This window comes from Pongo pygmaeus, chromosome 1 (assembly GCF_028885625.2).
Source record: "Pongo pygmaeus isolate AG05252 chromosome 1, NHGRI_mPonPyg2-v2.0_pri, whole genome shotgun sequence".
Taxonomy (NCBI): domain Eukaryota; kingdom Metazoa; phylum Chordata; class Mammalia; order Primates; family Hominidae; genus Pongo; species Pongo pygmaeus.
Window position 1 is genome coordinate 25,190,283 of NC_072373.2, and position 22,808 is coordinate 25,213,090.

The 22,808-nt window shown below is 38.4% G+C and overlaps 2 protein-coding genes across 6 annotated transcripts in view; both read left to right on the top strand.

Annotated features, from left to right (window-relative positions):
* Positions 1 to 22,808, top strand: part of NVL (nuclear VCP like) — a 549,783-nt gene that overhangs the window by 348,960 nt on the left and 178,015 nt on the right. The window lies entirely within an intron of this gene.
* WDR26 (WD repeat domain 26) overlaps positions 1 to 22,808 on the top strand; it is a 49,707-nt gene that overhangs the window by 10,063 nt on the left and 16,836 nt on the right. For 4 of the 5 annotated variants that reach the window (XM_054473920.2, XM_054473928.2, XM_054473941.2 and 1 more), the window contains exons 4-8: positions 100 to 236; positions 5,177 to 5,274; positions 6,375 to 6,531; positions 13,176 to 13,314; positions 20,125 to 20,265. In XM_054473920.2, the coding sequence (XP_054329895.1) occupies positions 100 to 236; positions 5,177 to 5,274; positions 6,375 to 6,531; positions 13,176 to 13,314; positions 20,125 to 20,265 (672 nt within the window). The remainder of the gene's footprint in view (positions 1 to 99; positions 237 to 5,176; positions 5,275 to 6,374; positions 6,532 to 13,175; positions 13,315 to 20,124; positions 20,266 to 22,808) is intronic. The other variant, XM_063672734.1, reaches the window with a different exon arrangement.

The window sequence follows — 22,808 nt, forward strand, 5'->3', positions numbered from 1 at the left end:
GGCATAGTAGAATGGTTTCTACTGTTCTGTTTAGGCACAAACATTTTCTGAAACTTCCATCAACTTTTTTCCCCTGACTGCTGCTTTCTGTCATGTCAGAGGATGAAGTTTTTGCTGCTGCAGCAGAAGTACCTAGAATACCTGGAGGATGGCAAGGTCCTGGAGGCACTTCAAGTTCTACGCTGTGAATTGACACCGCTGAAATACAATACAGAGCGCATTCATGTTCTTAGTGGGTAAGGAAACTGAGTTCTTGAACTCGGGTTAATGGAGGGCCAAAGTTATATTTCTTTAACATTTTTCCAAAATATAAAATCTTGATTATTGCTAAATTCTTAGATATTTGTCTGGGTAAACTCACTCCTGTGTGGATCAACTAATTTGGTCATCCTAGGAAACTGTTCAGATTAGGATAGAGATATATTTAAGTGGGTGAAAGGGAGAAGAAAATATGTATTGCCTGTGAAATGCTATTTTAGAATGTTCTATGAAAACCCTATTACATTCCAAGGACAGCTTTTGTAGTTAAAAACAAAATAAAAATCATACGATATGGATCACAGTAAACAATGACATTTCCAGTATTGGTGCACACTAACTTTTTTAAGTGAATACTTGTCATGTGCCAGGCCCTTGCTAAGCTTTTCACATAAACAGCCTCATTTAATCCTCACATCAACATCAGTCCTTTTTTGGGGGGTGAAGGGTAGAGACAGGGTCTTACTATGTTGTCCAGTGTGGTCTCAAACTCCTGTGATCTTCCCACAATGCTGGGATTACAGGCATGAGTCACTGTACCTCGCCACATTAATCCTTAAAATGTTAGAGTACCCAAAGGTTTGATCCTGGGCCTCCTTTTTAGTCTCTATCTACATACTCTTTTTAGGTAATCTCGTTCTATACCATGCCTTCACATACTATCTGTATACCAGTGACTCTTAAATTTAGCTTCTCATCTGAACTCCCAATATGTATATCTACTGGCATACCTGACATTCTCCACTTGGATGTTGAATAGATGTCTCAGTTGTATGAGGCTGGTGTGCAGTGGCACAGTCATAGATCACTGCTGCCTCTAGTTTCTGGGCTCAAGCCATCCTCCTGCCTCACCCTCCTAAGTAGGTAGGATTTCAGGCATGCACCACAACGTGTGGCTAATTTTTTCATTTTTTGTAGAGACAGATCTCGCTATGTTGCCCAGGCTGGCCTTGAACTCCTCCTAACCTTAAGCAATCCACCTGCTTCGGTCTCCCAAGGTGCTGGGGTTAATAGGCATGAGCCACTACACTCAGCCTCAAAACAAAATTCTGGATTCACCCCTTCATGGTAAATACACTCAACAGACTAGGAATAGAAAGGAACTTCTTTGACCGAATAAAGGGCATTAATGAAAACTCACAGGGCTGGCAGTGAAAGACTGAAACCTCTCTTCTTGTGATCAAGAATAGGACAATGATGTCTACTCCTGCTACATCTGTTCAACATTGTATTGGAGGTTCTAGCCAAGGAAATTAGGCAAGAAAAAGGAATAAAAGGTTGAAAAGGAAAAACTAAAACTATCTCCGTTCAAAGATGTCATGATTTTATATAAAGAAAATTTAAGGAATCCACTAAAAAACTCTTAGAACTAATAGGCAAGTTCAGCAAGGTTGTAGGATACAAGATCAATACACAAGAATAATGGTATTTCTATAATCTAGCAATTAATAATTCAGAAAATGGAATTAAGAAAAGTTTTATTTATACTAGTATAAAAAAGAATAATTTAGGAATAAATTTAACCCCTACAGACCTGTGCCACTTCTAGTATATCGCAAGATCTTCAACCCAGTTGCTTAAGGGAAAAACTTAAGCCTCATATTGCTTTTTCTTTATCTTTTAACTTTGACATGTATGGCCTAATTCTAAAAAACTAAAATTTTCATTTCTCTGAACCTCCACAGTTTCTAGCCTAGTTAAGCCATGGACATCTCTCCTAGAATATTATAGTAGCTTCCCACCTAGTTACATGGTCTTCACTCTTAATTTCTTTCTTTCTTTTTTTTTTTTTTTTTTTTTGAGACAGAGTTTCACTATTGTCACCCAGGCTGGAGTGCAATGGTGCAATCTCAGCTCACTGCAACCTTCGCCTTCCGGGTTCAGGTGATGCTTCAGCCTTGCCTCCTGAGTAGCTGGGATTATAGGCATGCACCACCATACCCGGCTAATTTTGCATTTTTAGTAGAGATGGGGGTCTCACCACATTGCCAGGCTGGTCTCGAACTTCTGACCTCAGGTGATCCACCTGCCTCAGCCTTTCAAAGTGCTGGGATTATAGGCGTGAGCCACTGTACCGGGCTTCACTGTTAATTTCTTAACAATGCGTATTTCACACAGCAGCTAGACAAGTAAGCAAAACCATAAATGAAGTCTTTACTCCCTTGCCACTGGCTCTCCAGCAGTCTTAAAACCCAAAATCTGTGCAAGGCCTCAAAATACCTGATCCTTTTCTGCCATCTTTTTCTTTATTCATTACTCTAGTGACACTCGTGCTCTTTCTGTTCCTTAACTTGCCACCCCTTAAGGCATTTGCACTGCTTGTCCCTTCCGTCTGAAATGTATGTCCCCCAATCTTTGCATAGCTGGGTACTCCTTGCTCAGCTCCCAGCCCAAGCATCATCATCTCCCAAGATTACCCACTGGGTAATCTCGTGACATCACTCTGTTTTTATGTTTTTTCTTTATAGCATTTTTCACTATATGATATGGCTCCAGCATCAAGAACAAATATGTGACACATGAGTTTGTAAATACAGAATGATGGACAAAAGAATGGGCCCAAGATAAGGGCCCATTCCTTGCAGATAAGGAAACTGAGCCTCAAAGAAATTAAGTAGCCAGCACAATATGAAGCTAATAATTCAGAAAGCGGGACTCAAAGCCTGGTTTGACTGATTCCAAAGTCACTGGTCTTACTCACTACCACATCTTGAAACAGTAAATTCTACAGGTTTTTTTCTTGTTGTTTGAAATGGAGTCTGGCTATGTTGCTTAGACTGGTCTTGAACTCCTGTGCTCAAGCAGTCCTCCCATCTTGGCTTCCCAAAGTGCTAGGCTTACAGGCACGAGCCACCACACCTGGCCTGCTAGATGTTTCAATATGGTAGCTGACAAATTTCTTGTTCCGATTACCCTTTTTTTTTTTTTTTTTTTTTTTTTTTTTTTGAGACAGAGTCTGACTCCATTACCCATGCTGGAGTGCAGTGGCGCAATCTCGGCTCACTGCAACCTCCACCTCCCGGGTTCAAGCAGTTCTCCTGCCTCAGCCTCCCAAGTAGCTGGGATTACAGGCGTGCGCCACCACGCCCAGTTAATTTTTTTTCTGTATTTTTAGTAGAGACGGGGTTTCACCATGTTGGCCAGGCTAGTCTCGGACTCCTGACCTCAGGTGATCCTCCTGCCTCACCTCCCAAAGTGCTGGGATTACAGGCGTGCTGATTACCTTTTTAATGCGGTATCTGATTTCTTTGTCATCGGAATATCATTCACATGATGATTTTTTTCCTGCTCTTGTGTCAGAACATATAATTTAGTCATATGGGTTTTATTCTGAAGCACACCATGAGTTTTTCACCTAAGGAAATGGCCCAAAGGTGGCGAGAATGTGGAACTGGGATCAGAACCCAGGGTTTCTCCTTCTCAGTCCTATGTCCTTTTAGTTATACCATGTGACTTTCTGTAAACAAATTCATTTAAAACTTTAAGATTTAATATGTATTTTCACAAGGACATAGAAGCAATTCTAAGTCATTTTTGTAAAATTTTAAAAAACATTTTAAAATATAATTATTGATAATAAACTTTGCCCAAAAAAAGTTATTTTAGAAACAAAATATTCACAATAGCCAACTTCCGGCCGGGCACGGTGGTACACGCCTGTAATCCCAGCACTTTGGGAGGCCGAGGCGTGCGGATCACGAGGTCAGGAGATCGAGACCATCCTGGCTAACATGGTGAAACCCTGTCTCTACTAAAAATACAAAAAAACACAATAGCCAACTTCCTATAGAGTATTTTGAGTGTAATTACTTACATTATTAAATAAGTTTTTTTGATCAGTTAAGGCACTATTTATGTACTAAAAATCAAGAGAAAAAGTAGTTCTGCTGTTTGGAAGAGACTATTAAATCATTTAGATTCTAAACGAAATATGCTTTATGCAGTTAAGAAAGGGAGGGAGTGATACTCATGTTAACTGAGAGGTATAGCAGGTCGTAGACTAAGTACTTAAAATGCTTCATCTTCAAGAATCCTCATTACCCTATTTAATATTCTTTTTACAAGTGAGAGGAACAGATTTGTCTGGCAGAGCATGAGACAAAATAGCAGGAGAGTTACTTGCCAGGTCTAATCTCCATGTTTGAATAATACCTTCACTTCTTTTATTTTCAAAGCCCATTCTTCTGAGAAGAGCCAAAACCAGGTCAGGGTCACAGTCCAGCAGGGGCCCCTCATGTATTCTCCAGAATCTGTGAACTTTAGCATTTATCCCACCTTCTGTACATACAGTAAGCAATAAAACAGTTCCCCAGTTTTGTGCTCTGGGATCTCAATATCTTTCACAAGATGACACAAGGATGATTATCCAGTTATACTATTTCTTGAATGATGTTTATTATAAAGTCTTGAAGGTATGTTCTTTGAGTTTTATTTTACTATTCAGAAGTAGTTAAGTGAGCCTAGTGGTTAAGAGCAAGTTCTACAGCTAGAATGCCTGAGTTTGTATACCTACTTTGCCTCTTAACCCTAGGCCAGTTACTTAAGCTTTCTGTGCTTTGGTTTCCTCATTTATAAAAATAGAATAATAATAGTGCTTACAGGGTTGTGATAAACATTAAAGGAAGTAATATGTGTTGAGTGCTATAACAGAACCTGCACAATAAGAGCCATATATATAATATATAACAATAACATAAGAATTTGTTCTGTTAATAGGTAATATATATTTAGGTATTGTTACTTTACATTTTAGTAATTATATGCAGGTGCCATGTTATATTAATGAATTGAGTCCACTGTAGAAATTTCTTGACATGTATTAGTAAGAAGCAGATAGCCAGATGGTCAGTACTTTTCAATTATATTTATTACAAAGAAATGGGTTTAATATTGGTTGCTTTCTCTGTTGTATATTTAGGTATCTGATGTGTAGCCATGCAGAAGACCTACGTGCAAAAGCAGAATGGGAAGGCAAAGGGACAGCTTCCCGATCTAAACTATTAGACAAACTTCAGAGTAAGAGTCTCAATTTTTTATGTTGCTGTGTTTTCTCTTAGATTACAAATGGATACAGTGATCAATTAGGAAGACATATCTAGACATACTTTTATTGAGTGCTTAGAAGAGGGAGAATCCATTTTTTCAGACTCTGTCATGGAGTCTAAGAAGGTAACCTCAGGAGTCAGTGAAAGGGCACTGGTTCCAGAGCAGCCCTTCTTTCACTTGTATTATGTGGCGATGCTCCCCCTTAAGATTTTATTTAGGGGAAAAGTGCTGTGTTTAGAGAAAAAAATATGTAAGCCACAGTTTTAAGTCACAAGTGCTTTAAAGATTTTGTTGATTTCAATAGTAAAGTCCAGGTTTCTTTAGGTAAATTGTTTTATTCTTCCCCAACCATGTTATATTTATTCTAGATTGTAATGCGGGTTTCATTTTTGCTGTATTTTTGTGTAAAAGATGTTGTTCTCTCTGAAAATTATATGATTCTATAATTTTGATGTTGAAATGACAGTGATGATCCTAAGAATCACAAAGCCATGCAGTTGGGGAGGTATAAGGGATTCAAGGATTGCAATAGGTTGGTATGGATATCAAAACACCAGTTACTCCCTGAATTCACACAGTATCTTTGGCATTTGGAGCAATTTGTACTTGATTTTAGCCAAAAGGCGAAGAAGCGATTTTTAGAGCAGTTTGATGGGAACTAGAACTTAACCTATTGCAGCATTTGCCAAAATTTTGCTCTTTGTTAAGTGGAGATTTTACTTACAGCTGGTCTCCTTCTGGTACACAATAATTATCTGATATTCTTTTCATTGTTGGCTTCTTTTTCTTCATTTTGTTGTTGCTATTCCTCACTTATCCTCCCTGCCCCTAGAAAATCCACATATAAAATAAACCCCTCCCACCCAAATATATGCAATTTTATGAGCAACATAGCTATTGCTGCTGACAAATATTCGTAAAGCTCATGTATCACATAACCCAGAACTTCTCTATTTAAGGAATAGATACTATTGGGGTAGGAACAAGTACAGCAGAAGATGAGCAAATGTCTTCAATAAAAGTTTACAGTTTATTATTATTTCTCTTTTTTAAAATATCTTCTATTAAAGCCTATTTACCACCATCAGTGATGCTTCCCCCACGGCGTTTACAGACTCTCCTGCGGCAGGCGGTGGAACTACAAAGGGATCGGTGCCTATATCACAATACCAAACTTGATAATAATCTAGATTCTGTGTCTCTGCTTATAGACCATGTTTGTAGTAGGTAAGAGGAAAACTTCCTATATTCTGAAATAGGCTAACATTTTACAAAATTTTAGTTTTCTTTTTTAGAGTCTTATCCTGTAGCTATATAACAGTTCATGTCTGATTTAGCATTTGTTCACGAGTAAAGCTAGAACTATGAAAATTGAAAATTATGAGAAATATCTGTGTGTTTACTTAGTAACCATACCTTGAGAACTGAAGTTGGGAAGCCAGTTTTTCGTTATCTATAGGTTTGGTTAGTTGTTTTCTGTGTCTGACAATTTAACTATGTCCCAAATTATTTACTGCACGTGAAGATCATGGTAATACTTTTTTCTTAATGAAAGTTCTGCTTTTTAGTAGAAGATGGGCTCTAAAAATGGCTAGAACAACAGCTATTAACTTATGATTTGGGTTTTTTTTTTACCGTGTGTACCCATGTCCATAATTTAACTTGTAAGAATTCAGGCTTCTCTTTTGACATTAGGAGTATTTTGAGTAAAAATATACCTAGTATTTTAATGGTCTCTAAAAGTAAAGTATAGCTTTATTTTGTTCTTGATGTTTTTGTTGGTTTCTTTTTTAGACACAGCCTCTCTCTGTTGCCCAGGATAGAGTGCAGTGGCATGATCATAGGCCACTATATAGCCTTAGGCTCAAGTGATCCACTCACCTCAGCCTTCTGAGTACCTAGGACTATATAGGCATGTGCTACCATGCCTGGCTAATTCTTAAATTTTTTTGTAGAGATGGGGTCTCTCGCCCCAGCTGGTCTTAAACTTCTGGTCTCAAGCAATCAATACTTCTGCCTTGGCCTCCCAAAGCACTGGGATTACAGGCGTGAGCCTCCATGCTGGGCCTAAAGCATAGCTTTAATATATCGAATAACAGATTGTGAAATATTTCAGACTTCAAGAATGAAATAATTTGGATCTGGTGAACCAAAGAAAAAGGAGAATAGAGAATAGCTGCAATGCATGTGCTCAGTTGCTTTTACCAGTGATATCAAAGAACTAATGAAAGTAACATAAATAAGGACAAAAGCATATTAAGTATGAGGGCTTTGGAATAACGAGGAACTTCTGAATAACCATAAAAATTGTCTATATATGCATATCTCTACTGTGATATAAAATAATTTTTTACATGTGTATAAACCACTTTTGTACCTATTGAGTTGTTAACCTCACTCTCCCTACTTGAAGTACAAAAATAATAATAGTTTGAGATATTGGCCTTAAATTACTTAAAAGGGTTATTTTATCTTAAAGTATTAGATTATTACTTGGTACATATCTTAAATATTCTACAAGGAAGTCGTTAGAAATTTTTTCCCCTATTCCTTTTAAACTCTTTAATAATGTTCATTGACCTGCTTCTAAGGATTTTAAAATCTTTTTGTATAAAATTGAACAGCGATACAAAGAGATAATAGATTAAAAGGCTATATAGTTTCATGGTTCATAGCTGCATTAGCGGATCTGAGAACACTGTTAAAATTAAGACGCTTGTGAACCCAAATCTTTTTTTGGTTCATAAATATGAATATTTTGAAAGGTGGTTACTAAACATAATGGTTCAAGAGGTATCAGTAGGTTAAGAGCTTGCCCTCCTATTTGGAAACTGAGATCTATGGGAACATGACCAAAGTGTTTTAACATCTACATCAGTACCTATGAAACTAAGTGATGAAAAATACTTAATCTAACTTTTTCCAACCCTCAGGTCAGGGACCAAGCTCTCATAAGCCTGTGTAGAAAAGCAGTCCAGGCCAGTTGCGGTGGCTCCCGCCTGTAATCCCAGCACTTTGGGAGGCCGAGGAGGGCAGATATGAGGTCAGGAGATCGAGACTATCCTGGCTAACACGGTGAAACCCCATCTCTACTAAACATACAAAAATTAGCCGGGCGTGGTGGCAGGCACCTGTAGTCCCAGCTACTTGGGAGGCTGAGGCCGGAGAATGGTGTGAACCTGGGAGGCGGAGCTTGCAATGAGCTGAGATCACAACACTGCATTCTAGCCTGGGCAACAGAGTGAGACTCCGTCTCAGGAGAGAAAAAAAAAAAAAAAGTAGTTCAGAGTTTTACAGAGGATTGAAAGCATCCTTTTTCTTTTGAAATAACCATTGATTAGAAGGTATTCTCTGTAATCTTCAAACCTTCACTCTATGCTCCTACTTACCTCTTTCTCCCCCTCCACTTTAGAGCTAACTTCTTGAAATCATTGCCTACTACACATTCGCAATGTCTTTGTCCTTGCTTTTCCTTCACTCTTCATGTTTCTTTAGTATTAGGACCTGTGTAGCTAACATAATACCAGAATTGTTGATGTTGGTGAGAATACCTCTTTCACATTCAGTGGATATTTTCTAGCCTATATCTTCACCTTATTATAGCACTGTACTACTCTACTTTGAAACTTTTCCTTTGACTTCTAAAACATTCTAGATTCTTAGTTTACTCCTGGCTACTCCTTAGGCTCTTCTTTACCTGTCCCTTTAAGAAATACGTGTTCCAGGCCAGGTGCGGTGGCTCACGCCTGTAATCCCAGTATTTGGGAGGCCGAGGCGGGTGGATCACGAGGTCAGGAGATCAAGACCATCCTGGCTAACATGGTGTAACCCTGTCTCTACTAAAAATACAAAAAAAATAGCTGGGCGTGGCGGCACACGCCTGTAGTCCCAGCTACTCAGGAGGCTGAGGCAGGAGAATCACTTGAACCCGGGAGGCAGAGGTTGCAGTGAGCAGAGATCGCGCCACTGCATTCCAGCCTGGGCGACAGAGCAAGACTCCGTCTCAAAAAAAAAAAAAAAAAGAAAGAAATATGTGTTCCAGAATTGTTTCTTCCCTCATCCTTAGGTTATACTTCATGGTTCTAATGACAACTAGATACAGGCCAGAGCTACAGAATTTATCTCCTGAGCCTTAGACCTTAATACCACAATTTGGGTTCTCAGGTACATTAAACACAGCATGTCCGAAACAACTTCCTTTCCCTCTCACCTATTTTTGCAAAATCTGCTTTTTCTTAAATTCCCTACCTCAGTGAAAAGCAACCATCTACCCAGTTTTCCCAAACCAGAAAACTTGGAGTCAGCCTTAGCTTTTTACTGTAGAGATTTTAAAGCCACTAAGAGAATAATGTCAGACATTACGTTATATACACAGTCTTGAGAGTGAGTTGTGCCCTTTATTGCTAAACTGCAAAAATAGAACCCGAATTTACTTATTTTTTAATTAAAAAAAATTTTTTATTCGACACATGATCTTGCCCTGTAGCCCAAGTTGGAGTGCAGTGGTACAATTATAGTTCACAGTAGCCTTGAACTCCTGTCTCAGCCTGAGTAGCTGGGGCTTCAGGCGTGGACCACCACACAGCCAATTTCAAAAAAAACTTTTTTGCTTTGTTTTTGTGTTTCCATTGTTGTTTTGTGGTTTCTTTTTTTTGGAGATGGGGTTGCTCACTGTGTTGCCCAGGCCAATCTCAAACTCCTGGCCTCAGGTGATCCTCCCACCTCGTCCTTCCAAAGTGCTAGGGTTACAGGTGTGAGCCACCATGCTGGGTCTGAACCAAAATTTAATTCCTATTATTTATCTAAAATTAGTCTTCAAAAGAAAAGTTGCTAATTTTTATTACCTTCTTTACTCTTTTAGAAACTAGATTTTAGCATTGGAACTAGAAAACTATTTTCAGAAATTAAATCTTAGCTTTGAAATTAAATACCAGCTTTTTTCTGGAGAATAAAGAATTATGAATAAATGAATTATTCTGATTAAAATGAATTATTCTGAATAAAAAATCCTGATGTACATTGAAAAGGTTTATTAGATTGTATACAATTTCTAGGCCGGGCATGGTGGCTCACACCTGTAATCCCAGCACTTTGGGAGGCCGAGGTGGGGAGATCACTTGAGCCCAGGAGTTTGAGACCAGCCTGGGCAACATGGCAAGACCCTGTCTCTACTAAAAATACAAAAATTAGCCGGGTATGGTGGTGGGTGCCTGTAATCCCAGCTGCTTGGGAGGCTGAGGCAAGAGAATTGCTTGAACCCAGGAGGTAGAGGTTGCGGTGAGCCGAGATCGTGCCACTGCATTCCAGCCTGGGCGACAAGCGAAACTCAGTCTCAAAAAAAAAAAAACAGGCCGGGCGTGGTGGCTCACGCCTGTAATCCCAGCACTTTGAGAGGCCAAAGTGGCTGGATCATGTGAGGTCAGGAGTTCGAGACCAGCCTGGCCAATGTGATGAAACCCTGTCTCTACTAAAAATACAAAAAAATTAGCCAGGTGTAGTGGTGTGCACCTGTAATCCCAGCTGCTGGGGAGGCTGAGGCGGGAGAATCACTTGAACCCAGGAGGTGGAGGTTGCAGTGAGCAGAGATCGCACCACTGCACTCCATCCCGAGCAACAGAGCGAGACTCCATCTCAAAAAAACAAAGATAAACATTAGAGGAGGAAAAAACTATTTCTGATACTGAAATTGCTTATTTGATTGGAGTTTTGTCCAGCAGTGCCTTGAAAAATATGATTTTAAAATGGTATTTGGAAAGAAAACTGGTCTTGGAGTCAACCATAGGTCCAAATCTTAGTACAATTACTTATCAGTTTTATGACATCTAGTATATTATTTGTCCTCTTTGAGCCTCATGAAAATGGGGATAATAGTACTTCCATGAGCAATATTATATGTGAAGTGTCTAAAGCGGCATTTGGCACCTAGTAATTGCTTAATAAATGTCAGCTAGTATTGATTATTTTATCTAAAATCACACATGTATAGTAGTAATATTAAAGCAATTTAATTTAAAAATCTGAAAGTTTAACACAGCCTGCAAATACCCATCTGCTAAGGTAGATTGCCATGTGTACCAAATAAAGAATGTTAATTTATTTTTTAAATGTATATTTTGTTTCAGACTGGTGAATTGACAAAATATAATTCTAAATTATTGATTGGGAAAAGAAGCAAGGAAGACCGTGTTTCAAGATACACTTAAAGGTGTATCCATTAATGTTTAAATAACGTTATTTTTTTGGGTTTTTTGTTGTTGTTGTTGTTTGAGACTGTCTGACTCTGTCACCCAGGCTGGAGTGGAGTGGCACGATCTTGGCTCACTGCAACCTCCACCTCCCACATTCAAGCGATTCTCCTGCCTCAGCTTCTTGAGTAGCTGAGACTACAGGCAGGCGCCACCACACCCGACTAATTTTTGTATTTTTAGTAGAGATGAGGTTTCACCATGTTGGCCAGGCCAGTCTCGAACTCCTGACCTCAGGTGATCCATTTGCCTTGGCCTCCCAAAGTGCTGGGATTACAGGTGTGAGCCACCGTGCCCAGCCTACTCAAATAACGTTTTTTATAATACAGAGAATTTATAAAGTAGAGCTATTCTGTCTAAACAGTAGCCACTAACTACATGTGTCCATTTAAATTCAAATGTAAAATAATTCAAATTAAATAAATCAAGTTCCTCCAGCTTACTGGCCACATTTCAAGTGTTCAATAGCCACTTGTAGTGAGGGCTACCATATTAGATAGCACAGGTATATAGCATTTCCACTGTCACAGAAAGTTCTGTTGGACAGTTGATATAGAGGTTGGAAAAGAATGATTTTTTTTTAAATGCTTAATGAAAATAGTCATTTAAATTGGTAAACCGGATCATAAATCACAAAATTCTTTGCCCTTGATATATAATATTAGCTGCCATTTATGAGGTACTAGCTAAGTGTCAGATTCAGTCTAAATGGTTTATAGTCATTTTCTCTTCCTCTTATTTCATCCTTGGGTAAGGAATTCTGTAAGGCAGATACCTTAATCTTTGTTTGATAGTTGGAAAAGTTGAGATTTAGAGAGGTTAATTTAATATCTCAGAATCATAGCTAAGTGACTGAGCCAAGATTTGAATCTAAGTCTGTCAGACTACCGCTCGCATTCTTAAGGCTTTGCTCTTAACTACTGCACTCCTTGCCATATATTGCACTTCTCCTGTGCATCCCCCAAAATATTTGAGTATCTCTTACATTCCAGAAATTTTAAATGTATTTCTAATTCTTACAAGAATTCTAAGAACCCGGTTAGGTAGATACTAATCTCCTTTTGTAGATGTGGGAACTCAGGCTGAGAGTAGTTAAATAACTTGCCAAAGACATTAAAGCTTGTGAGTGAGAAGGACCTAAACTCATTATCTGGAGCCTATTCTGATTTTGGTTTCGGTTTGTTTGTTTTTTGAAATGATCTCACTCCATCACCCAGGCCGGAGTGCAGTGGTGCAGTCATAACTCACTGCAGCCTCTTAACTCCCAGGCTCAAGCAATACATCCCCCTCAGCCTGCCTAGTAGCAAGTAAAAAAAAAAGGGTAGCCGGGCCTGGTGTTGTCACAGGTCTGTGGTCCCAGCTACTCAGGAGGCTGAGGTGGGAGAGTCTCTTGACCCCAGGTGGTCAGGGCTACAGTGATCTATGATTGTGCTACTGTACAACAGTACAGAGCCTGGGCAACAGAGAGACCCTGTCTCAAAAAAAAAGATTTACAAATGCATTCATTTCTTATTTTTAAAGTTAGTGATGTGATCTTCAAAGAAGTTTTGTCAGTTGTTTAACCTTTTTTATTATTATTACTCTAATCTGTTTTGAAAGAATAATTTGTGGCCCTCTTTGTTTTAGGAGGCAGTTCCCATGTTATACGCAGCAGATACTTACGGAGCATTGTAATGAAGTGTGGTTCTGTAAATTCTCTAATGATGGCACTAAACTAGCAACAGGATCAAAAGATACAACAGTTATCATATGGCAAGTTGATCCGGTATGTACCCCAATATGAGTGTCTATATTATAAAAGGGGATAATTTTGAATCTAATTCATTGATTACATATTTTTAAGTATATATATATCAATAGCATTCTTTTCCAAGAGCATTTTTTATCATTTTTGTTACATCTTCATGTGTTGTATAGATATGTAAGTTAATATTGTCAACATTGTTGAGTGTTTATGTGCTAATGATAATGTTAAATCTGTGTATACATTATCTAATTTAATATTCTGAAAAACTCTGTAAGGTGCTAACATCTCCTGCAGTCAGATGAGGAAACTGAGGTAGCAGTTAAATGCTTTGACTCTCACAGCTAGTACATGACAAAGTTTGATTCAAATCCCGGAATACCTTGACTCCAAACCCACTGCTATTAACATATCTGCCAATTTATATCTTTGTTAATACTTGATTGAAAGATTAGGCCAGGCACAGTGGCTCATGCCTGTAATCCCAGCACTTTGGGAGGCCGAGGCAGGAGGATCACTTGAGCTCAGGAGTTAAAGAGCAGCCTGGACAACATAGGGGAGAGTCTGTCACTACAAAAAATTAGTCAGGCATGGTGGTACACACCAGTCGTCCGAGCTACTCGAGAGGATGAAGTGGGAGGATCACTTGAGCCCGGGAGGTGGAGGCTACAGTGAGCTGTGACCTTGATACTGCACACTGAAGCCTGGGCAACAGAGTGAGACCCTGTCTCAAAAAAAAAAAAAAAAAAAAAATTAATACAATGTCCATTCTGTCCCAACCACAAGTTAGAAAAGACTCATTACTCTTTTGCCTTCTGAAGCCCATCATTATCTTGTGTAATTGGTGGACCTTGTTGTGTAATCCTTTCCCCCTTTGTTTTCCCATTGATATATATGAAAAGTATTTTATTCTGGATTTAAAATTCTAAGTTCCCTCTAAAATCAGATAAGTGTTCGTTTATAACCAGATGACCTATGGATTTGTTGTGGGTAATAAGTATTTTCATTTATTTCAACTAATTGAACATTTATCAAGCGATCAAAGGAGCACATGACTCCAGATAGGTTAAGGAACTATATTTGGTTTGGGAGTCATTCACCTAAAATAAACTTATTTTCTTTTCTTTTCTTTTTTTTTGAGACAAAGTCTCGCTCTTGTCCCCCAGGCTGGAGTGCAATGGTGCGATCTTGGCTCACTGCAACCTCTGCCTCCTGGGTTCAAGGGATTCTCCTGCCTCAGCCTCCCGAGTAGCTGGGATTACAAGTGCCTGCCACCATGCCTGGCTAATTTTTGTATTTTTAGTAGAGATGGGGTTTCACCATGTTGGCCAGGCTGGTCTCAAACTCCTGACCTCAGGTGATCTGCCCGCCTCAGCCTCCCAAAGTGCTGGGATTACAGGCGTGAGCCACTACGCCTGGCCAAATAAACTTATTTTGAAGTTAGAAGTAAAATATGCTATTAGCTCAGGATAAAGTTTTGGGCTCCCATGTTGAGAAACATAGAAAAAGGGAGTCATAGATGGAAATAATTTTTTTTCTTTCTTTTTTTTTTTTTTTTTTTCTGAGACAGTATCTCACTATGTCCCCCAGGCTGTAGTGCAGTGGGGCAATCTCGGCTCGCTGCAACCTCTGCCTCCCAGGTTCAAGAGATTGTTATGCCTCAGCCTCCCAAGTAGCTGGGACTACAGGCGGGCGCCGCAACGCCCGGCTAATTTTTTCATTTTTAAAATAGAGACGGGGTTTCACCATGTTGGCCAGGCTGGTATCATATTCCTGACCTCAGCTGATCGCCCACCTCGACCTCCCAAAGTGCTGGGATTACTGGCGTGAGTCACCATTCCCGGCCTAACAGTTCTTTTTAGAAGAGAATTGAATTTGAGAGTATACACCAATTCTTGCATACCTACATATGCTACAAACAATGAAAGGTAAATAAGATACATTCTTTACCATAAAGCAGTGGTTCTTTACCTTTTTTTGGTACCACGTACCTCTTTGGCAGTTTGGCAAACCTATGGACTCTTTCTCAGAATGTGTTTAAATGCATAAACCAAAGCACATAGCAAGGCCAAATATATGTTATGTATTCATTACTAAGGAAAGCCAGCTATATTGATATATAGTTAACATAGTACAAAAACATATTTTTTATTTTTATTTAATGCTTTATTCATGCATTAAATAATAAATTCTAGCAGCAGATATAAGTACCAGAATTTTGAAGTAGTGATGAGCATAAATATTTCAAGGTATCTGCAACAACTATAATATGATATGAAAAGACTTAAGATTTCTATTGTTAATGGAGTCACCTAATACTACCTAATTTAGTATACTAGCTAGTATACTACCCACCACTACCTAATAATATACTACCCTGTGTAATTACTAATATACCCAGTACTGCCTAATACTACCTTGTTAATTGCCTGCATTTGAGAGTGAAGGAAACACCAAATTTCAGGCTGTGTTTAATAAAAATAGAGATGTGTCTTTTTCTCATTTAAATTCATAGACCCCTGATTGTATCCCTGGACCCGTTCTTGTAGATCTCAGGTTTAAAATTCCTGCGAAAAAAATGTACAGTTTAAATGAAAACAAAATTCAATGAAATAAGCATGATACATAATAGATAATACATAAAGTATTATGAAAGCGCAGGGAAGCTTTACAAGTCGAAATACCTCATGAGAGCCTTATTGTGCGTCACACAGGTGGACAACAGGAAAGTGGCATTCTAGGAAGACAGGAAAACTTCTTGCCCTCCTGTCCTCCTCCAAAAAAAAAAATAAGAGAATGGGATGAGTAATGGCAGAGTGGGAGATGAGACTAGAAAAAGAGTTTGGGATCAAATCATAGCCTTTGCATACTATTCTGAGTTCTGTTTTCATTCACCAGTCATTTATTTGCATGATATATGAAAAAGAAGGTAGTAATACCAAAACTGGGCTTTATTAGTTTTTCCTAGTAGCAGTGTATAAGAATCCCCTTCATTTAGCCAGTATTTACTAAACACCTGCTGTGTGCCAGGTCTTTTGCTGTAGACAGACTAAGCACATGACAATACACCATAATTTATAGTGGGTGCTACAGGAGCTCATCAAAGAGAGCCTACTGGAACAGGAAAGCTAGGGAAAGTAAGAAAAGTAAATATTAGGTGAAGAAGAGGTAAAGAACTATTTAGGCAAAACTAGTTAGGATAGGCCCTTGGGCAAAAGAAAACGTAACATGGCATTTAGGTGGTTTGGGTGAAGAGTTTTAGGTAGGCTAGAGTTGAGGTTAATTAAATAGCAGCCAGATCAAGGAGGAGCTTTTGTATTCTTTGCTAAGAAGTTTAGACTCTTATGCCAGTGTTTCCCAGAGTGTTTTTGCAGGAATAATGGGTATGCAGAATTAATAGGTGTTACATGTAAAGGGCTTTTGTTGCCAGATTAGCTTGGGAAATGCAGAGTTAATGCTTACATTCCAATATGAAACAGAGAGACTTTTAGAGACTGTAATTTTTAGATAGCTGTATTATAGTGAGTCCTCTGGGACTGTTTGATTCTTTTGGTATGATGGTATTTTTGTTATGTCAAATACTGTCTGAAAAAATTATAAGAAAATATGTGTTCTTTTTGGCCGGGTGCGGTGGTTTTACCCCTGTAATCTCAGCACTGTGGAAGGCCGAGGCAGGTGAGTCACCTGAGGTCAGAAGTTCAAGCCAACCTGGCCAACACGGTGAAACCCCATCTCTAGTAAAAATAAAAAAAATTAGTCTGGCATGGTAGTGTGTGCCTGTAGTCCCAGCTACTTTGGAGGCTGAGGCAGGAGAATTGCTTGAACCTGGGAAGCGGAGGGTGCAATGAATTGAGATCGCGCCACTGCACTCCAGCCTGGGCAACAGAGCAAGACTCCATCTCAAAAAAAAAAAAAAATATATATATATATATATATGCCCTTTTTGAACATGTGTGTGTGTGTTTTAATGGAGAGAAAAAAATACATTTAAGAGAGCCTTAAAATTTGAGTTGATGTGATTCCAATGCCTACTTTCCTTTAACAGTTTTTCTTTGCCTAAAAAAGATGAATTTTACCCATTCCCCGCAAAATCCAAGCAAAGTCATATAGGCTCCACAAACATGTTATTTCCACTTTGAATAAATTAGTGTAAAGGCACTGTGCTAACGAAGATATAGTATTAATGTTTTTGTTTTCAACTTTATCTTTTATAGGATTATATTTTTTTCATTCATGTACATAAAACAGTTTTTGAGTTAAATTTTTTTTTTTTTTTTTTTAAAGACAGGGTCTCGCTCTTGTCACCCAGGCTGGAGTGCAGTGGTGCGATCTTGGCTCACTGTAACCTTTGCCTCCCGGGTTCAAGCAATTCTCCTGCCTCAGCCTCCTGAGTAGCTGGGATTACAGGCATGTGCCACCATGCCTGGCTAATTTTTGTATTTTTAGTAGAGACAGGGTTTCACCACATTGGCCAGGCTGGTCTGAAACTCCTGACCTCAAGCTGTTCGCCTGCCTCAGCCTCCCAAAGTGCTGGGATTACAGGCATGAGCCACCACACCTGGCTGAGTTAAATATTTCTAAAGGAGTTTGTCTTCAGTTTAAAAGCAAATCTTTGTGTTGATCTGGGGCAGTACTGTGAATGAAAATTTGTTCCTGGAAGATCTTGAGCTAGTCAGGAAGACTTGACTTGCTTAGTAAATTATTTAAACCATTTTGACCTAATGATACTGCTGATCTAATACAAATACCTCTTACCCACTTCCCAAAGAAAAATCAGAAGTAGTTGCATTGTTAACTATTCAATTTTATGAAAACAATGGTGATTTGGACTAGATAATTGTATGAATGATAAACAGGGTTCAGTGAAGAAACAATAGCATAAACATAATCCATTTTGCAGTGACATTTCTTAGGAGGGGAGGAATCTCCAACCTAATTTTATCAGCCTAGTTCCCAACTTTTTTCAACTGCTGGTGGGTCATTCCATTGGAATTTCCCCCCCACGCCCTCAGGCTCAAAGCTAAACTCAATAAATCTTAAGACTAAAGTCTAAAACTTATTGTTTCTTCCCACCTTTAGTCAAATTCTTACTTCCTCTATTTCTTGTAAACATCCATCCCTATCCCCTAAACCAGAAATCTGGAGGTTGTCTTTGAAGATGTTTTGTTATATTCTGTCATGTCATTTTTATCTCCACAATATCTTTTTTTCTTTTTTTAACAGGAATCTCACTGTGTTGTCCAGGTCGGTCTTGAACTCCTGGACTCAAGCAGTCCTCCAGCCTCAGCCTCTCAAAGTATGGGCATGAGCCATAGTGTCCAGCCCAAAATATCTTTTGATTCTGACCTCTTTTAGTCCTTAACATCTTACATTAGGGCCTCATTTTTTGGGAACTGACTGTGAACTATGTATGGCTCATTATGGTTCCATTGTCCCTTTATGGTTTCCTCATCCTGTGTCTTTCTGATTGATCTTCCACATTGTTATCCTAGTTCTCTTCCTAAAGCCAAATATCACACTGTATATTCCCTAGCTTACAAATTTTAAGTGGCTTTTCACACACAGGGAAAATGTAACCCCTTAGCCTACAACAAACATGTCAACTCTTGCAGCCTTGTCACTTGCCACGTCTACATTTGCACTTCACAGTTCAGCTTGCATAGCTTACAATATGGGCTTTTAAGCGAGGCAGCCCAGATTCAAGTCCCCATTGCACTACAAACAGGCATGTTTCTAACCTTTCTAAACTTTTGTTTCTTTCCCTATAATATGAGAGGGGGCAATATTCTAGATTTGTGAGGATTAAATGAAGTATTGTTTGTGAATGGTGCAGTAGTGGTTAACATTAATAAGTGGTAGCTTTGCTGGTAGGATTGTAAAATGGTGCAACCACTTGGAAAACAGTTTGGCAGTTTCTCAAAATGTTAAACAGAGTTAGCATACGACCCAGAAATTCCACTCCTATGTATATACCCAAGAGAAATGGAAACATATGTCTACACAAAAACTCATAAATATTCATAACAGCATTATTCATGATAGCCAAAAAGTAGAGAAACAGTCCAAATGTTCATCACCTCATGAATGGATAAACAAAATAATTATACTGTTATTATTCAGCAATAAAAAGAGATTAAATACTAATACATTCTATAACACGGATGAACCCTGAAAACATGCAAAGTGAAAGAAGCCAATTAAAAGAGACCACATCATGTATAAGTCTATTTATGTGAAACGTCCAGAATAGGCAAATCTATAGAGACAGAGACAGAAAGTAGTGGTTGCCAGGGGCTGCAGGGAGGGAGGGGTATGGCAGCTGCTGATGGGTAGGAGGTTTCTTTGGGAAATGATGAGAATGTTCTAAAAATTAGATGGTGTGATGGTTGCACAACTCTGCATATACTAAAATATACTGAGTTGTATACTTTAAAAGGATGAATTTTATGGTAAGTTATATCTCAAGTTGTTTAAAAATATGTAAGAGACAGCTCTTATTATACCCATCTGTTTTCAGTTGCCTTGAAAGCTTTCTAAGGTCAAATTCAATGTATCTTTATACACATATTAAAAATGTTAATGTATCTTTATATTTTCATCGAGTACACAATGACTTGTGTATAGTAGATGCTTAATAGTGTAGTAGATGCTTAATAGATGTTGCAATGTGAATGAGTCTTTGATGAAGCAAGCTGTTAAAGGGAAAATTGGTCTGAAAATTTCCTGAGATTAAATTATCAAAGTACATCTTTGTAGCTATTTAAGTTCTTACATCGGGAAACAATGACTTTAGTGATAGGAGTTAACTGAATTGTTTATTTTCCCTCCTAGGATACACACCTGCTAAAACTGCTTAAAACATTAGAAGGACATGCTTATGGCGTTTCTTATATTGCATGGAGTCCAGATGACAACTATCTTGTTGCTTGTGGCCCAGATGACTGCTCTGAGCTTTGGCTTTGGAATGTACAAGTGAGCGAGTTCCATCTTTGGTTGAGCTTTTAAGTACAGTATAGTCATAATGTACATATTCATTATAACTTTATTGATTTATATAATAGAACCATTCAACCTAAATTACTATACTGTATCTCTTAGTTATTCAAGTGGAACCCAAGTTTCCAGATTTATCAATTTAAATATTATGCTCAGTAATATATTTTTGAAAGAATGATCAGTAAGTGTTTTCAGGATGTTTGGCTTTGTCCTATGGAATTTATACTATTTACTGTGGTTCCTCGGAAAGAATTTTATAATGGTTTCATAGTTTCACAATTGTACATTAAACCTACCTTTGAAATGTTAAAGGTCAGCGTTAAACCAAATTTTCCATTCTGATGGCAGTTGCACCATCTCCTTACCTATATTTAATATACTAAGCTTGTTTAGTGAAGCTAACTGATGTTTTCAGTACTTATTACTAAGGGCTTTATTGCTTGGTTTGTTCGTTTGTTTGTTTGTTTGTTTTTGAGGCAGAGTCTCGCTCTGTCACCCAGGCTGGAGTGCGGTGGCGCAATCTCGGCTCACTGCAACCTCCACCTCCTGGGTTCAAGCGATTCTCCTGCCTCAGCCTCCAGAGTAGCTGGGATTACAGGCACCCGCCACCACGCCTGGCTAATTTTTGTATTTTTAGTAGAGACGGGGTTTCATCATGTTGGCCAGGCTAGTCTCGAACTCCTCACCTAAAGTGATCCGCCTGCCTTGGCCTCCCAAAGTGTTAGGATTACAGGCATGAGCCACCGTGCCTGGTCCGTTGCTATTTATATATGAAAATTTGAATTTTATGCAGGGTCCCATTTTAGGAAAAGTCGGTATTAGGTTCAGTTTGTTATTTACAGTTCATGTTTTAGAAACCCTGTAGTTACAATAGTAAGACTGCCTTGCTGGTCAGTCATTTCCTTGTTTCAACTCCAGCTTTTTATTAAGAAAATTGTCAAATATTAAGAAAAGTCGAAATAGGACAATGATGATCTATGTGCCCACCACTGTAGATTCAATAATTGTTAACATTTTGTGATATTTTGTTTGTACATACATGCATAGAAACATGCATTTGTGGCCGGGCGCGATGGCTCACGCCTATAATCCCAGCACTTGGGGAGGCCGAGGTGGGTGAATCAAGAGGTCAGGAGTTCAAGACCACCCTGGCCAAGATGGTGAAACCCTGTCTCTACTAAAACTACAAAAATTAGCAGGTGCGGTGGCAGGCGCCTGTAATCCCAGCTACTGGGGAGGCTGAGGCAGGAGAATCGCTTGAACCCAGGCAGCAGAGGTTGCAGTGAGCCGGGATCGTGCCAGTGCACTCCAGTCTGGGCGACAGAGTGAGACTCCATCTCAGAAAAAAAAAGAAATGTGCATTTGTACTTATATATTGCATATATATACATATCTAAAATATTTGAAAGTAAATTAGATATCTTACCCTAAATACTTAAGCATGTATCTTTTAAAAAATTCTACATATTCAAACATTATGATATCTAAGAACATTAACTATAATTCTCTAATATCTAGTACTCATGATCAAAATCCACAATTGTTCCCAAAATGTGTTTTATGCCATTTTTGTCAAATCAGCATTTAATCAATGTTGTATTTGTGATTGGGTTCAGGGAGGTGGCAAAACATAGAGTAGAATATTAAAATTGCTTTCTCTCAGTAAAACAGAGCTCGCAGTGAGTCTGACCTAGAAGATCAAAGAAAACTTTTTTCCTTTAAAGCTTTCTTTCCACCTTCCAAAGGAGAAAGTATATCGTCTTAATCCCGTAACAGAAATTTAATGTAGAGTGCCTTTGTAGTCTTCGTTTGACCAATTAAACTATGTTCTAACATAACTTTCATTGTGTAGTACTTTATATACTTAAACTTCTTCTAAAAGGGTGATCTAATCAGTTTTCAGATTTCTTTAATCATTTCTTAAATTAGAAAAATCCTTTCTAATCTAATAACCTCATGTACTCACTATTTAGAACATAATAAGAGAAGACAAACGATTTCTGCCTTCAGAATTTAGTGTGTTAATGTATTTGTCAATGGAAAATGCCAAGAATTTAGCTATTGCTTGTGTATTTGTGCTCTAAACTTTCAACGGTTTCTATCAGTCAACCCAAAAGAGTAAATAGGGGAGAGTAGTTAACAATTTGGGGGAAGGATTTATATCGCTGAACACTTTTTTTCCAGTGTGAGGGAGACCTGGTTTTCTGTTTTTGTGCCCTCTTTTAGTACTTGGCCCCATTTCCTAATCATACCCTTTGTTTTCACTCTTTTATTTCTACTTTTGATTACCCGTTTCTCACAGGAAAATTATCCCCATGTACCTTTTATTATTATACCAAGGGCAGCTATTATCTCTCAGATCCTGTTTCTAATCCATGAACAAAATGGAATCAAGACTAGATTAAATGGTATGTGTATACCTTCTAAGTTGAGTAATTCAGAAAATGTAACAGGAGTATACCTGAGGGTTGTAACCACTAAATATTCTTACTTAGAAATGCCATGGAATGGCTATGTTA